Genomic DNA, 16,883 nt, shown 5'->3' on the forward strand with positions numbered 1-16,883 from the left:
GACAAGGACAGGGACAGGGATGGGACAGGGACAGGGATGGGGACAAGGACAGGGAGGCTCGGGGGTCTCTCCGTTCCCTCCTTGGGGTGCAGCCAGGTTTGGGAGCCCTGGGGGCCCGGGGGCTCCGAGGATGCCCTAAAAATGCCCCCAAAGTGCCTCAAAAATGTCCCCAAAATTCCCCCCAAAGTGCCTCAAAAATGCCCCCAAAAGTTCCCTAAAAAGGCCCCAAAAGGCTCAAAAAATGCCCCCCAAAAAAGTGCTCAAAAATGCCCTGAAAGCGGCCCCGAAGTGCCCCAAAATTGCCCCAAAAATGCCCCAAAAATGCCCCAAAGGCTCCGTGCGTTTCAGGATTTTCAGGATTTTCAGGATTTCTGGCGCCACCCGACGCCCGAACTCGGGATTATTTCATTATTGCATTATTTATTTCATTATTTCGTTATTTCATTCCTTCATTTTTCATTCATTATTTCATTCTTTCATTATTTTGCTTTCATTTTCTTCTTTTTTTTTAAATTTTTTCTTCTTCCTGACAAGAAGAAGGGAATGGGATCTAACGGGATCTGCTTGGGAAAACTCCAAATTTTCCTTCTGGGATCATTCCCGGACCTTTCCCATCCCATTTCTTCCCAATTTATTATAAATAGAAACAATTAATAAATGGAAATAAAGTAGAAAAAGAAATAAATAGGAAATACTATATATAATTATATATATATATATATATAATTATATATACATATGTATCATTATTAAAATTAATATAAATAATAACATAGATAATAAAAATATTATTTTAATATACATTATTTTAATATCTATTATTTTGATATATATTATTTCAATATATATTCTATAATATTTATTATATTATAGTCTATAATATTTATTATATATATAAAATATATATTTATATATATTATAGAAATATTTCTATAATAAATAGAAAAAACAATATAAAAATAAATAGAAATAGAAATGTGAATGAATAGAAACATACAATGATATTATCAAAATAAATATAAGGTTAAAGAAATAAAATTAATAAATATATTTGTTTATATAAATATATCGGTATAAAATAAATATAGATATATAATATACAAAATATATATTTGTATATTTATATTAAAATATATTTTTATAGATTGTAAATAAATTATTAATTATAAATACTAATAAAAAAAATTACAAATTGAGATAATATATAGAAATAAAGAGAAGTAAAATAAAAACTAATAAAATAAATATAGACACATTATAAAACTAAATATAAAATAAAAACGTGAAAAATAATAAACAAAGCTCAATTTCCTTCCCCCAGGTGCCCAATAATTCAGAGGAGAGCCCAAAATGTTCATTTTTGGCAGCAGATTTGTGTGCAGCCGTGGAGCCAAGGCTGCGGCTCCTTCCCAAGGATTTTGCTGACAATAAATTGAATTTCGTGCCCCGTTTGTCCCTGGCTGACGATGAATGGAATCGCTGACAATGAATGGAATCGCTGATGATAAATGGAATCGCTGATGATAAATGGAATCGCTGACGATAAATGGAATCGCTGACAATAAATGGAATCGCTGACGATGAATGGAATCGCTGACGATGAATCGAATCCCTGACCGTAATTTCAGTTCCGCGTCCCGTTTGTCACCGCGGGCCCTTCCCGGAGCAGCCCCGGAGGCTTCACCCCAACGGCAGGGACGGGAACGCCGCGGCTTGGGGCAGTTGGGGGATTTGGGGGATTTTGGGGGGATTTTGGGGGCTTTGGGGGATTTGGGGGAATTGGGGGATTTGGGGGGATTTGGGGCATTTTGGGGCTTTGCCCTGGGCTGATGGATGGAGGGGACCCGGAGGGGAAATCGGAATTGTCAGGGATGTTCGCGTTGGGCTCCGGGTTTGGGAGCGGCGCTGCCCGGCCCCGTGTCTGTCTGTCTGTCTGTCCTGTTCACATTCCTGCTGTCTGTCTGTCTGTTCCAGTGTCTGTCTCTCTGTCCCGGTGTCTGTCTGTCTGTCCGTCTGTCTGTCCCATTCCCGCTGTCTGTCCCGTTCCCAGTGTCTGTCTGTCTGTCCCATTCCCCACTGTCTGTCTGTCTGTCTATCTGTCCCGCTGTCTGTCTGTCTGTCTGTCCCGGTGTCTGTCCGTCTGTCTGTCCCGTTCCCCCGTCTGTCTGTCTGTCTGTCTGTCCCGTTCCTGCTGTCTGTCTGTCTGTCTGTCCGTCCCGGTGTCTGTCTGTCCGTCCGTCCGTCCGTCCCGGTGTCTGTCCCCCTCTGCCGGCCGAGCCGGGACATTCCCGTGCAAACGGAAGGAGAGGCCGGCAGCGGCAGCGGCAGCGGGACGGGGAATCCAAACTAAAAAATCAAAATGACAACAGCGTGAAAAGGACGCGACACAGCGGGACACAGCGGGACACAGCGCAGTACAACGTCATATAAACAACACACAGACGCAAAGAATGATAATAACAACGCCAATGATAAGAATAACACCAATAAAATTAAAATTGAAATTCAAAGACTAAAAGTGATAACAATGCCATTTAGCATTTTAACCCCTTATTCTTCAACCCTTTATCCTTCAACCCTTTATCCTTTAACCCTTTCCCTCCCGGCGGTGCCGCCATCTTTCCCGCGGGGGGCGGAGCCCTGACTGCACGCGGCGCGCTCGATGACGTCACGCGTCGCGCTCGATGACGCCAAGCGTCGCGCTCGATGACGTTTACGCGGCGCGCCGGAGGCGTCACGCGTCGCGCCCGATGACGCAGCCCGTCGCGCCCGATGACGTGTCCGCCGCGGCGGCGGCGGCGGCGGGGCCGGGATGCACCGGCGGGGGGTGGGGGCGGGGGCGATCGCCCGGAGGAAACTGACGGAGGTCACCGGGAATGGGAACGGGACAGGGAACGGGACAGGGCTGGGAACGGGACAGGGAACGGGACAGGGGCACAGCGGGGCAGACCGGGGACACACCGGGGAACGGGGGCGCAGCGGGGCCCGGGAGGGGTCGGGGCTCGGTCCGGGGGGTGGCAGCTCTGAGGGGACCCCCAGAGCCGGGCTCGGGTTCGGAGCCCGCGGGGAGAAACTGCGGCAGCGCCACGGGCGGGACCGGTCCGGGTCGGGATCCTCGGGGTCCGGGATTGTCCCGGTTCGGGGCTGTCCCGGTCCGGTTCGGGATTATCCCGGCTCGGGGCTGTCCCGGCCCGGCCGTGCCCTCACGGTGTCTCTCCCCAGGCCAAGTACAAGGAGCGCGGCACGGTCCTGGCTGAGGATCAGCTGGCGCAGGTGGGCAATCCCTCCGCGGGCCCGGGGTCCCCTCCCCGTGCGCGTCCCTGTCCCCATCCCGGTGTCCCGTGCCTGTCTGCCCGTCTGTCTGCCTGTCTGTCTGTCCGTGTGCCCCAGATGTCGAAGCAGCTGGAGACGTTCCGGACCCACCTGCAGGCCTTCGCCAGCAAGCACAAGCAGGAGATCCGGCGCAGCCCCGAGTTCCGGCTGCAGTTCCAGCACATGTGCGCCGCCATCGGCGTCGACCCGCTGGCCTGTGAGCACGGGCGGGGGACAGGGACAGACGGACAGACACGGGGACAGTGAGGGGACAGACACGGGGACAGTGAGGGGACAGACAGGGGGATAACGGGAGGGGGCAAAGTGGGACAATGAGGGGGGGAATGGGGGAATAATGGGGGATAATGGTGGGGGACAACAGGGGGCAACAGGAGGGACAATAGGGGACAGGAGGGGGATGGCAGGGGGACAGACAGGGGGACAATGAGGGGACAGACAGGGGGATAACAGGGGGGGACAATGGGGGGAATAACGGGGGAATAATGGGGGGACAGCAGGGGGACAATGAGGGGGGGAATGGGGGATAATGGTGGGGGACAACAGGAGGGACAATAGGGGACAGGAGGGGGATGACAGGGGGACAGACAGGGGGACAGGGACAGGGGACAGACAGGGGGATAATGGGGAGACAACAGGGGAACAACGGGGGGGCAGCAGGGGGACAATGGGGGCACAGTGGTGGGGACAAGGGGGGAACAGGAGGGGGATAATGGCAGGGCAATGGGGGGACACTGGGGACAATGGGGGGCACAGAGCCCACCCAGTGTCCCGGGGGGCTCGGGGGTCCCCTATCCGAGCCCTGTCCCTGTCCCTGCCCCCCCCCAGCTGGGAAGGGCTTCTGGGCCGAGGTGCTCGGGGTCGGAGACTTCTACTACGAGCTGGGGGTGCAGATCATCGAGGTGTGCCTGGCACTGCGGCACCGCAACGGAGGTGGGCACCGGGCTGGGCACCGGGCTGGGCACCGGGGAGCCATCATCACTGATCCCAGAGATCCATCTGCCCTGATATCAGGGATCCACCAATGCCAAAGATCCGCTGATCCCCGTGCCCTGATCCCAGAGATCCCCTGATCAAAGAGAGCCACTGAGCCAGGGATCCGTTCCCTGACCCCAGGGATCCATCATCCCCGATCCCAAAGATCCACGGAGCCAGGGATCTGCCGTTCTCTGATCCCGGGGATCCCCGCCCGGTCCCATCACTCTGTGGGAGCAGGGAACAATCCGAGGGATCCCGGCCATCTCCAGAGGGTCAGGATTCCCAGCGGGGATGTTCTTCATCCCAAAAGAGCAATTCACACTGGGAACGGAGGTGAACAACAGAAAACCCATAAACCCCATAAATCCCCAAAAAAAAGCCTAAAAAAATCTGCTAATAAATCGCAGAAAAAATCCCCAAAAAAATGCCATTAAAAATTCCCCAAAAATTCCATTAAAATCCCCAAAAATAATAAAAAATTGCCATAAAAATAAAAAAAAAAATCCCCTTAAAATCCCCCCAAAAAAACCCCCTAAAAATCCAAAAAAATCCCCCCAAAAAATCCCACGAAAATCTCCAAAAAATCCCATGAAGCCCCCTGAGATCCCCGCCTGGGCTCGTGCTGCAGGGCTGATCCCGCTGGAGGAGCTGCAGCTGCAGGTGCTCAAGGGCCGCGGCAAATTCGCGCAGGACGTCAGCGCGTGAGTGGGGCGGGAACCCCCCAAAATCCCTCAGGAACCCCCCAAAATCCCTCAGGAACCCCCCAAAATCCCCCAGGAATCCCTCAGGTACCCCCCAAAATCCCTCAGGAACCCCCCAAAATCCCTCAGGAACCCCCCAAAATCCCCCAGGAATCCCTCAGGAACCCCCCAAAATCCCTCAGGAACCCCCCAAAATTACCCCAGGAATCCCTCAGGAACCCCCTGGGAACCCCTCAGGAACCCCTCAGGAATCCCTGGGGTCCCCGGGGCCGCAGTTCCAGCTGTTCCAGCTGTTCCAGCCCAGAGCCACAGCTGCACCCAAAGCTCTGCTCCTGCCCGGGGTTGGGTTTCCCCTAAAATCAAACCCCAGGGTGGTTTTCCCCTAAAAGCCCAACATCTGTCTGTCCAGATCTGGGGTGTCCGTCTGTCTGTCTGTCTGTCTGTCCAGATCTGGGGTGTCAGTCTGTCAGTCTGTGTGTCTGTCTGTCTGTCCGTCCGTCCCAGGGAGGACCTGCTGCAGGTGAAGGTGCTGGGCAGCGGGTTTGGGGTGTGAGTCTGTCTGTCTGTCTGTCTGTCCAGATCTGGGGTGTCAGTCAGTCTGTGTGTCTGTCTGTCTGTCCAGATCTGGGGTGTCAGTCAGTCTGTCTGTCTGTCTGTCTGTCCAGATCTGGGGTGTCAGTCAGTCTGTCTGTCTGTCTGTCTGTCCAGATCTGGGGTGTCAGTCAGTCTGTGTGTCTGTCTGTCTGTCCTGATCTGGGATGTCAGTCTGTCTGTCCGTCCGTCCGTCTGTCCCAGGGACGACCTGCTGCGCGCCATCCGGAAGCTGAAGGTGCTGGGCAGCGGCTTCGGGATCATCCCCGTGGGGGGGACGGTGCTGGTGCAGTCGGTGCCGGCCGAGCTGAGCATGGACCACACGGTGGTGCTGCAGCTGGCCGAGGTGGGGAACTAAACTGGGATAGACTGGGATAAACTGGGAAAACATGGACCACACGGTGGTGCTGCAGCTGGCCGAGGTGGGGAACTAAACTGGGATAGACTGGGATAAACTGGGAATGGGAATGGGAAAACATGGAGCACACAGTGGTGCTGCAGCTGGCCGAGGTGGGAAACTGGGATAGACTGGGATAAACTGGGATAAACTGGGATAAACTGGGATTGGGAATGGCTGGGCATGGAGCACATGGTGGTGCTGCAGCTGGCCGAGGTGGGGATAAACAACTGGGATAGACTGGGATAAACTGGGATTGGGAATGGGCCACACGGTGGTGCTGCAGCTGGCCGAGGTGGGGATCAAACTGGGATAAACTGGGATTGAACTGGGATAAACTGGGAATAGGATTGGGAAAACATGGAGCACACCGTGGTGCTGCAGCTGGCTGAACATGGGATAAACTGGGAATACTGGGAATGGCTGGGCATGGAGCACACTGCGGCCCTGCAGTGGAGCCCTGAGGGATTTTCCCTGATTTTTCCTGATTTTTCCCGTTTTTTTTTTCCCCCAGAAAAAGGGATTTGTGACAGTCAGCGAGATCCGGGACAGCCTCAAGTGGGAGACGGAGAGGGCGAAGCAGGTGCTGGTAGGTGGGACTGGGAACACTGGGAATGGGAACTGGGAACACTGGGAAAATGGGAATGGGAACAGCAACGGCAACTCGGCGCATCCCAGTCCATCCCCAGTCATTCCCAGTGCCAGTTCCATTCCCAATCCCATTTTTCCCCATTTTTTCCTGTTTTTCCCTGCAGGATCACCTGCTGAAGGAGGGCATGGCCTGGCTGGCTCCCAGTCCCATTCCCAATCCCATTTTTTCCCCGTTTTTCCCTGCAGGATCACCTGCTGAAGGAGGGCATGGCCTGGCTGGCTCCCAATGCCATTATTCCCATTCCCAATCCCGTTTTTCCCCATTTTTTCCCCATTTTTCCCACTCCAGGATCACCTGCTGAAGGAGGGCATGGCCTGGCTGGACGCGCAGGCTCCGGCCGAGCCGCAGTTCTGGCTCCCCGCGCTCTTCTCGGAGCTGCACGGGCAGGACGGCGCGGCCGGGACCTGAGACCCTCGGAACCCCGGCTGGAATAACCCTGGGACACCCGGGAATGACCCCAGGACCCTCGGAATCTCGGCTGGAACGACCCCGGGACACCCGGGAATGACCCCGGGACCCTCGGAATCCCGGCTGGAATAACCCCAGGATCCGTGGGAATCCCTCCTGGAACCCTCAGGAATCCTGGCTGGAATCCCCTCTGGAGTCCCTCCCAGGATCTTCAGGGATCTCCCCTTTAATCCCTCCTGGGAATCTGGGAATTCCTCCTCGAGTCCTTCGGAATCCCGGCTGGAATTCCCACCCAGGATCCGTGGGAATCCCTTCTGGAATCCTCAGGAATCCTGGCTGGAATCCCTTCTGGAGTCCTTGGAAATCCACCCTGGGATCCTCAGGAATCCCTACTGGGATCCTCAGGAATCTCTCCTTGAATCCCCCTTGGAATCCTTGGGAATCTCCCCTTGAATCCCAGCTGGGATCCTCAGGAATCTCTCCTGGGATCCCTCCAGGAATCCTTGGGAATCTCCCCTTGGATCCCTCCTGGAATCTTTGGGAATCCCTCCTGGGATCCCTCTGGGAATCCTTGGGAATCCCTCCTGGGGACAGCAGGACTGGGAGTAATAAAAGCTTTGTACAAAAATTCCAGAGTTTGGGAGGTTCTGCGGGATGGACCCTGCTGGAATCGCTGCCTGCTTTGGGTGGAAATGCCCCAGATTGGGGAAAAGGAGGAAAAGGAGCTGAGAGGGTGGAGCCTCAGAGGGGGATTTGCGGCGGGAAATGGGATTTTGGCACTGGGAAAACTGGGAGTGCTGCCCCGGGGTGTCGTCGTGATTCCATAAGAATCCCCACCGAGGAACAGCACAGGCTCCGTTCTGCCAAAACAAAACTTTATTGCACAAAGAAAAAACCCCCCCCCCCAAAAAAAAAAAAAAAACTAACCCAGAAACCCCCTCCCCAAAAAACAAACCCCAAACAAAAAAAAAAAAAAAAATCACGGGAATAATTGGAATAATTGGAATTCTTCTGTACAACAGAAACCAGCAGGGATCTGCCAGGGCCTCGTGTGCAGTGCTGGTTCCAGCTCCGTTCCAGCCCCACAAATTCCATTTGCCCAAAGGTCCAGCAAGGGCTGGGGACACCCCACAGGGACACCCCACAGGGTGGGACACGGAATTCCCAGCCCTGAAAATGCTGGAAAAGCTCCCCAGGGGACAGAGGGGACAGGAGGAGGTGGCACTGTCCCCTCCCCGGGGGTGGCAGCTCAGCCTCCCCTCAAGGGTTAAACCCAAACCAGCCCCGAATTGGGAAAAGAGAGGGGAAACAATTCCCCAGGTTTTGGGAAAAGCACAGAAATTCCTCATTTCACACCTGGAAAATTCCCCATTTCCAACCAGGAAAATTCCCCATTTTTCTACCACGGAAATTCTCATTTCCCACCACGGGAATTTCCCTCATTTCCCACCACGGAAATTTCCCTCATTTCCCACCACGGAAATTTCCCATTTCCAACGAGGAAAGTTCCCCATTTCCCAGCAGGAAAATCCCCATTTCCTACCAGGAAAATTCCTCATTTCCCACCAGGGAAAATTCCCACCTGGAAATTCCCATTTCCCACCAGGGAAATTCCCCATTTACAACCAGGAAAATTCCTCATTTCCCACCATGGAAATTCCCCATTTCCCAGCAGGAAGATTCCCATTTTAAACCAGGAAAATTCCCCATTTTCTACCTGGAAAATTCCCAGTTTCCTACCAGGGAAATCCACATTTCCAACCAGGAAAATTCCCCATTTCCCAACAGGAAAACTCCCTGTTTCCAACCAGAAAATTCCCCATTTTCCACCAGAAAATCCTCCATTCCCAGCCAGGAAAATTCCCCATTTCCAACCAGGAAAATTCCTCATTTCCCACCAGGAAAATTCCCCATTTCCAACCAGGAAAATTCCTCATTTCCAACCAGGAAAATTCCTCATTTCCCACCAGGAAAACTCCCTGTTTCCAACCAGAAAATTCCCCATTTTCCACCAGAAAATCCCCCATTTCCAGCCAGGAAAATTCCCCATTTCCAGCCAGGAAAATTCCTCATTTCCCACCAGGAAAATTCCCCATTTCCCACCAGGAAAATTCCCCATTTCCAGCCAGGAAAATTCCCCCTTTCCCACCTTCCTGCTGCTGCTGCAATCCCGAATCCTCCCGGGGGATTTGTGGGATTTGGGCTCCTGCTGCCCCTCGGGATGAGGATCCAGGCTGGGAACTTCTCCCAGCACCAGCAGGATCCAAACTGGGCCCAACTGGTGTGGAGGGGATGGGGCAGGGCAGGATTTTGGGCAGGGTTTGGTGGATTTTGGGCGGGATTTTGGGCAGGATTTGGTGGATTTTGGGCGGGATTTTGGGCAGGATTTGGTGGATTTTGGGCAGGATTTTGGGCAGGATTTGGTGGATTTTGGGCAGGATTTTGGGCAGAATTTGGTGGATTTTGGGCAGGGTTTTGGGCGGGATTTTGTGCAATTTCGTGTCCCTACAATGAAAAGTGAAGCCTTGAGCTCCCGCTCCGGTGGCAACTGTCACCTCCAGGCCGGGCTGGGGAAGGGTGGCACTGCCACTGCCACCTCCCCGTGCCACCCACAGCACACATCTCCCAAAAAGGGGCTCTCGGCAGCCCCAAAACCGGCAGAATCTCACAAGGTTTGGCAAAGGAGCGAGTCTGTCTGTCCCAGAGCCCAGCTGGAATCGTCCCCGCGTGTTGGGGCGGCGCAGGCAGCGAGGGGACAGCAGGGGACACTGCAGGTGACACCGGCCCCAGGGGGGAAGCAGAGAATTCCAGCACGGCTCCAGCAGGAGAGAACCCCTCCCAAAAAAGGCTGAATTCAACATCACGCAAACAACAACCTGATCTCATCCTCCCTTTGCCCAAACCTCCAGGGCGCACAAATCCATGGATTCCTGCAGTTCCCATGAAGTCTCCAAAGGGGCCCCTGCAGGGCTGGAGCAGAGCTCTGGGGAGGGAGCCCCAGATTCCAGCAGGGAGAATTCCTCTATCTTTGGTCTGCCTAGAAGAGAGACACCAGGGAGGCCCCAGCTCTCCCCCAGCCCCGCCCGGGGCCGTCCCAGCGCTCCCTCCCTGCCCCGGAGCACAAAAGCTCGCAAGGATTTGCAGTCTAGAGCTCATTCTTTAATCGAACGGAGGAAAAAAAAAAAAAAAAAAAAAAAAAAAAAAAAAAAAAAAAACCTGGAAAAAAACACCAAAACAAACAAAAAAAAACAAAAACAAAAACAAAAAAAACCCCAAAACCAAAACAAAAAAAAAAAAAAAAAAAAACCCCAACCAGTGCAGGTGTTGTCCAAAAAACCCCAAAAACAACCTGATGCCACATGCCAGGAAGTACCTTTGTCCGAGAGGAGCCTGTCCCGAGCTGGGCTCTGTCTCTGTTTTGGGAATTCTCCTCGGGGCGGATGGAGGCGGGGACGAAGGCGGGGATGAGGAGGAGGAGGAGGAGGAGGAGGAGGAGGAGGAGGAGGAGGCGCGGGCGCGGCTCTCCCGCCCCGGCCCGGCTGTGCCGCAGTCCCGGGCCGGGCCGGGCCGCGCTAGGCGCGGGGGCAGCCCGGGGGCTCGGGCTCGGCCTCCGAGGAGCTGCTCTCCGAGTCCATGTCGGCGCTGTCCTGCTGCTGCTGCCGCTCCTGCAGCCGCGCCCGCAGCGCCTGCAGCCGCCCCAGCAGCGCCTGGTAATCGAAGTGGCCGCGCTTCTCCCCGAACGGGTCCTGGCAGCGGGGGAACAACGGGAGTGAGCGGGGGAACAACGGGAGTGATGGGGAAACAACGGGAGTGAGCGGGGAAACAACGGGAGTGAGCGGGGAAACAACGGGAGTGAGGGGGGAATGGACGGGAGTGAGGGGGGAAACAGCGGGAGTGAGCGGGGGAACAACGGGAGTGAGCGGGGGAACAGCGGGAGTGAGCGGGGAAACAACGGGAGTGAGCGGGGAACAGCGGGAGTGAGCGGGGAACGGACGGGAGTGATGGGGGAAACAACGGGAGTGAGCGGGGAACAGAAGGGAGTGAGCGGGGAACGGAAGGGAGTGAGCGGGGAAACAACGGGAGTGAGCGGGGAAACAACGGGAGTGAGCGGGGAACGGACGGGAGTGAGCGGGGAAACAACGGGAGTGAGCGGGGAACGGACGGGAGTGAGCGGGGAACGGAAGGGAGTGAGCGGGGAATGGGGGAAAACAGACGGGAGTGAGGGGTGGGGGGCTCTGGGAGAAGGGATGGGGAGAATTCCACAGGGAAATCCCAGCCTGGGGGGAGAGGGTCCTGAAATTCCATTGGGAAGGATCCTGGAACTCCCCCTGGACAAGATCCTGAAATTCCCCTGGAGAGGATCTCCTGAAATTCCATTGGGAAGGATCCTGGAACTCCCCCTGGACAGGATCCTGAAATTCCCTTTCAAGAGGATCCTTGAATTCCCCCTGGTGAACATCCCCATCCTGAAATTCCACTGGGAAGGATCCTGGAACTCCCCCTGGAGAGGATGCTTGAACTCCTCCAGGACAAGACCCTGAAATTCCCCTGGACAGGATGCCTTGAATTCCCCCTGGAGAGGATCCTGGAATTTCCCTGGAGAGGATCCTGAAATTCCTTCTGTCTCCTCAAATTCCCCCTGGGGAGGACCCTGAAACTCTCCCTGGAGAACATCCCATCCTCGAATTCCCCCTGGAGAAGACCCCCATCCTGAAATTCCCATGGAGAGCATCCTGAAATTCCTTCTGTCTCCTCAAATTCCCCCCGGACAGGATCCTGAAATTCCCCCGGACAAGATTCTGAAACTCCCCCAGGAGAACGTGGATCCCGTCCCTGAATTCCCCCGGCGCTGCACATCTGTCCAGGCTCAGCCCCACGCCCAGCTGTGCCCAGCTGTGTCCCCAGCTGTGCCCCACACGTGGCCCCAGCCGTGTGTCCCCCTCACCTGCATGGTCTGGCCCTGCAGGTGCAGCCTCTCCTTGCAGACGCCCTCGTAGAAGTCCAGGTACTCCATGAAGGATTTCTCCATGACGCCCCTGGGGACACAGGGGACACGGTCACCACGGCCCGAGGGGACACAGGGGACACAGGGGACAAGGTCACCACGGCCCATGGGGACACAGGGGACACTGGGGACACGGTCACCACGGCCCATGGGGACACAGGGCACACAGGAGACACAGGGGACACAGTCACCACGGCCCATGGGGACACAGGGGACACGGTCACCACAGCCCGAGGGGACAGAGCCTGGGGACCTGGCCACGGCAGCTGCGCTCCCCTCCCTCCTCCCAGGCATTTTCTGGGGATGTTTCCCCCAGGATGTTTCGTCCTGCACACTCCCACACTCCCTGTGCAGGGCCCGCTCCCGGGAATTCGGGAATGACGGCTGGGAATGGATCCTGACGTCCCCTGGTCCCCCTGGAGCTGTCCCCCTGTCTGTCCCCGTGTCCCCGTGTCCGTCCGTACCGCAGGGGCTCGGGGCAGGGGCACTTTCCCTCCAGCATGTCACACACGGCCACGCGGATGGTCTCGTGCCGGATGCACTCGTTGTAGTTCTTGCTGTCCCCGGGGTGCCGCTCCTGGGGACACAGAGGGTCAGGACAGGGCAGAGCCCAGTTCCAGGCTGGGATCCCGGTTAGTTCCAGGCTGGGATCCCCGTTAGTTCCAGGCTGGGATCCCCGTTAGTTCCAGGCTACAATCCCAGTTAATTCCAGGCTATAATCCCAGTTAATTCCAGGCTATAATCCCAGTTAATTCCAGGCTGGAATCCCAGCCAGCCCCTGCCTGTAATCCCAGTTCCAGGCTGGAATCCCAGCCAGTTTCAGTTTGTAATCCCAGTTCCAGGCTGCGTTCCCAGTCAATCCCAGCCTGCAATCCCAGTTAGTTTTAGGCTGGAATTCCAGTCAGCTACAGGCTATAAACCAAATTCTAGGCTGGGTTCCCCAGTCATTCCCAGCCTGGAACCCCAGTCAGTCCCAGGTTGTAATCCCAGTTCCATGCTGTAATTCCAGTTCCAGGCTGGGTTCCCAGTCACTCCCAGCCTGCAATCCCAGTCAATCCCAGCCTGTGTCCCAGTTTGAGCCTGGGTTCCCAGTCAGTCCCAGCCCGTATCCCAGTCAATCCCAGGCTATAATCCCAGTTCCAGGCTGCAATCCCAATCCCAATCCCAGCCAGTCCCAGTGCCAGTGCCAGCCCAGCCTGACCTGCTCGAAGCCGGGCTCGTTGTGGTACGGGTTCTCTGTCATCAGCGACTGGATGGAGATCAGCACCGACGAGATGCTCTGCGCCGGGCTCCAGGCCGGGCCTGTCCACGTGCTGGGACAATTAACCGAGCCACTAATTAACCTAGAGCACCGTCCCCACCTCTGGCAGAGCCCAGAGACCTGGCGAGCACGGCTGGGCCTGACCCGGGAGCCAGACTTCCCCAGCACAGCCTAAACTGGGCTGTCCTTCTGTCCGTGCTCACTTGAGAGCAGAGCCTGAGCTCAGCCTTAGCCCAGGCCCAGCTCACCCCAGGACACCGAGGCAGACCCTAAGCCCAGCTCACCCCAGGACACCGAGGCAGACCCTAAGCCCAGCTCACCCCAGGATGCTGAGGCAGACCCTAAGCCCAGCTCACCCCAGGATGCTGAGGCAGACCCTAAGCCCCGCTTACCCCAGGATGCTGAGGCAGACCTTGCCGTTGCGGTAGAAGTTGGGGTTGAACCTGACGGTGTTGTTGCCCGTGGTCATGAGCTTGACGCGGGGCGGGTGGATGGGGTAGTCGGGCGGGCAGCGGAACAGGAACAGGAAGAAGCCGCCCTCGTACGGGGTGTCGAAGGGGCCCGTGATCAGCGCGTGGATCTGCGGGGACAGCCCACACCTGCGGCGCTCCCGAACCCTGCACGGCTCCAGTGTTCCCAAATCCTGCAGCGCTCCCAAACCCTCCAGCATTCCCCACACCTGCGGCGCTCCCGAACCCTGCAGCGCTCCCAAACCCTCCAGCATTCCCAAACCCTCCAGCATTCCCAAACCCTCCAGCATTCCCCACACCTGCGGCGTTCCCAAACCCTCCAGCATTCCCAAACCCTCCAGCATTCCCAAACCCTCCAGCATTCCCAAACCCTCCAGCATTCCCCACACCTGCGGCATTCCTGAACCCTGCAGCGCTCCCAAACCCTCCAGCATTCCCAAACCCTCCAGCATTCCCCACACCTGCGGTGTTCCCAAACCCTCCAGCATTCCCAAATCCTCCAGCATCCCCACACCTGCAGCATTCCCGAACCCTGCAGCGCTCCCAAACCCTGCATGGCTCCAGTGTTCCCAAACCCTGCGGCATTCCCCACACCTGCGGCATTCCCAGATGCTCCAGAATTCCCAAACCCTGCGGCGTTCCTGAATCCTGCAGCATCCCCAAAGCCTGCGGCTCCCCAGCCCTGCGGCATTCCCTGATCCTCCAGATTTCCCAAACCCTGCAGCATTCCCGAGCCCTGAGGGTCCCGAGCCCTGTGGCATTCCCAGACCTTCCACGGCTCCAGCATTCCCCAAACCCTCCAGGGCTCCCAAGCCCTTTGGAGCTCCCAAGCCCTCCAGCACTCTGAAACTCTCCACGGTATTCCAGCATTCCCAGACCCTCCAGCGTTCCCAAACCTTCCAGCAGCATTCCCCAAACTCCCCGGCATTCCCAAACACTCCAGCATTCCCGGATCCTCCAGCGTTCCAAAACACTCCGGCGTTCCCAAACTCTTTGGAGTTCCCAGACTCTCCACGGCTCCAGCATTACCAAGCCCTCCAGCATTCCCAGACCCTGCGGCATTCCCAAAGCCCTGGATCCCATCCCGGGCATCCAGACCCTGCCCAGGGCGATTCCAGCCGGGGTTTGGGGGCCCCCGAGGGCTCCTCACCTTGGTCATGTCGTGGGGGTCGGGCACCACGAACATCCCCGGGGGCGGCTCCTTGTAGATGGACATGATATCCCTGGGAAAGGGGAATGGGAATGAGCCGGGAATGGGCCGGGATGGGGCTGGATCGGGAGTTAAACCGGGATTTAAACCGGGACTGGGGAGCTTTGGTCCCGGCTCTGGGTGAGATCCTTGAGCACAGCCCCAAAGGCAGCCCAGGCATGGAATCCTTGGGAATCCTGGCTGGAATCCTCGGGAATCATGACTGGGATTCTCGGGAATCACGGCTGGAATTCTCGGGAATCATGACTGGGATTCTCGGGAATCCTGGCTGGATTCCCCCCTGGAATCCTTGAGAATCCCCCTGGAATCCCTCCAGGAACTCTCCCCCCCTGGAGTTTCCCCACCTCCAGCACCAGGAACTCCAACAAAAATGAAAATCCAACGGAATTCCGGCCGTGAATTCCGCCGGGAGCTCCTGCCCGGTTCCCTCAGGTGAGGCAGGAGGGTTCACCTGTCCCTGCCCAGCCTTTCCCGGGATATTCCCGGGATATTCCCGGGAATCCTTCCCTTCTCCCCAGGCAGGGAATTTCAGGAGATCCTGGGCGGGAATTCCCTTGGACAGAGCTGCCCAAGGACCCTCCCAACCCAAACCTGTCCGGGAGAGCCCCGGGACACAGGGAAGGGCCGGGACCAGTCCCTGTGTTTGTCCCGGGACACCGGGAAGGGCCGGGACCTGTCCCTGTGTTTGTCCCGGGACACCGGGAAGGACCGGGACCTGTCCCCGTGTCTGTCCCGGGACACCGGGAAGGGCCGGGACCAGTCCCCGTGTCTGTCCCGGGACACCGGCAGGGCGCGGCGCTGTCCCATGCCCGGTACCCGGTGCGGCGCAGGGCCCGTTACCGGCCGCGGGGCCGAGCCGAACGCCCGCGCCGCGCTCCGCGCCCGGGCCCCGCGCTGTCGGTGCCGCTGCCGGTTCCGGTGCCGGGTCCCGGTTCCGCTCCGCTCACCGTTTGATCCGCAGCAGGCAGGCCGGGCTGGGCCGCTCGCTGTCCCAGTCGCCGCTGACCGTGGGGTCCCAGAAGGCGGAGTGCGTGAGGAGCGCGGCCCCCGCCGCCGCCGCCGCCATCGGGGCGCCGCCGCTACCGGGGGCCACGCCGGTGCCGGGAGCCGCGGCCGCGCCGAAGCCCGCGGCCGCCCAGAGCTCGGCGGGGATGAACACGCCGGGGGTGCCCGCGGAGCCGGCGGCGCTCGGGGAGCCGCTGCCGCCGCCGCCCGCCGCCAGCACCGCGGCCGGGGCCGGGGCCGCGTCCTCGGCCGCCGGGCTCTCCGCCATTGCGGCCTCGGCCCGCGCCGCTTCCGGGACTCCGCACCACCGAGGCGCGCGGCCAGAGCGGCCCCGCGCCGCCCACGCTCCCCGCCCCCGGCACCACCGAGCGGCGGCGGGAGCGGCTCCTCCGCAGGGGGGGCGGGCAGGGAGGCACGGACACAGCGCCCCCTGGCGGGCGGGAGGGGGAAACGGGAACTCGGGGAATTCGGGGTTTTGGGGAATTTGGAGAATTCGGGGTTTTGGGGGGACGGCGGGATTATAGGAGCAAAAAGGGTGGGAAGATCCTCCGGGATCGGCACTGGCCGGGGAACGGGCACGGCCCCGGGGCTGCCGGAGCTCCAGGAGCGGTGGGACAAGGCTCAGAGTTACAGCAGGGTGGGACTGGGGAGGGTCCGGCAGGGCCGGGAGCTGGACGGGATCATCCCGCTGGATCCGTTCCCATTGGGGATCACCCCGCTGGATCCGTTCCCATTTGGGATCACCCCGCTGGATCCGTTCCCATTTGGGATATTCCCTGGGATGCGATGATCCCGCTGGATCCTTTCCCTCTCGCTGGTTCCAGGATCACCACTGCACACCGTGTCCCCAAGTGTCACCTCTCCTCGGGCTTTCG

At 57.5% G+C, this 16,883-nt stretch overlaps 2 protein-coding genes across 3 annotated transcripts; one reads left to right on the top strand and one right to left on the bottom strand.

Annotated features, from left to right (window-relative positions):
* Positions 1 to 2,812: 2,812 nt before the first annotated feature.
* LOC134430974 (vacuolar-sorting protein SNF8-like) lies at positions 2,813 to 7,685 on the top strand. The gene is made up of 8 exons (XM_063178889.1): positions 2,813 to 2,866; positions 3,223 to 3,273; positions 3,391 to 3,529; positions 4,159 to 4,263; positions 4,937 to 5,009; positions 5,805 to 5,946; positions 6,512 to 6,586; positions 6,938 to 7,685. The coding sequence occupies exons 1-8, from the start codon at positions 2,813 to 2,815 to the stop codon at positions 7,055 to 7,057; spliced, it is 759 nt and encodes a 252-aa protein (XP_063034959.1). The 3' UTR covers positions 7,058 to 7,685.
* Positions 7,686 to 8,378: 693 nt separating this feature from the next.
* LOC134430925 (ubiquitin-conjugating enzyme E2 Z-like) lies at positions 8,379 to 16,276 on the bottom strand. 2 transcript variants are annotated; one of them, XM_063178819.1, is made up of 8 exons: positions 15,951 to 16,276; positions 14,944 to 15,016; positions 13,716 to 13,903; positions 13,264 to 13,375; positions 12,527 to 12,639; positions 12,003 to 12,093; positions 10,431 to 10,803; positions 8,379 to 10,090 (listed from the first exon to the last, which is right to left on the bottom strand). In XM_063178819.1, exons 1-7 carry the CDS (start codon positions 16,274 to 16,276, stop codon positions 10,630 to 10,632), a joined length of 1,077 nt encoding a protein of 358 aa, XP_063034889.1. In that variant the 3' UTR covers positions 8,379 to 10,090; positions 10,431 to 10,629. The 2 variants fall into 2 exon arrangements, with proteins under 2 accessions (XP_063034889.1, XP_063034888.1); XM_063178818.1 differs by having other exon boundaries at positions 8,379 to 10,094.
* Between the last annotated feature and the right edge of the window lie 607 nt (positions 16,277 to 16,883).

This window comes from Melospiza melodia, chromosome 30, assembly GCF_035770615.1.
Source record: "Melospiza melodia melodia isolate bMelMel2 chromosome 30, bMelMel2.pri, whole genome shotgun sequence".
Taxonomy (NCBI): Eukaryota; Metazoa; Chordata; class Aves; order Passeriformes; family Passerellidae; genus Melospiza; species Melospiza melodia.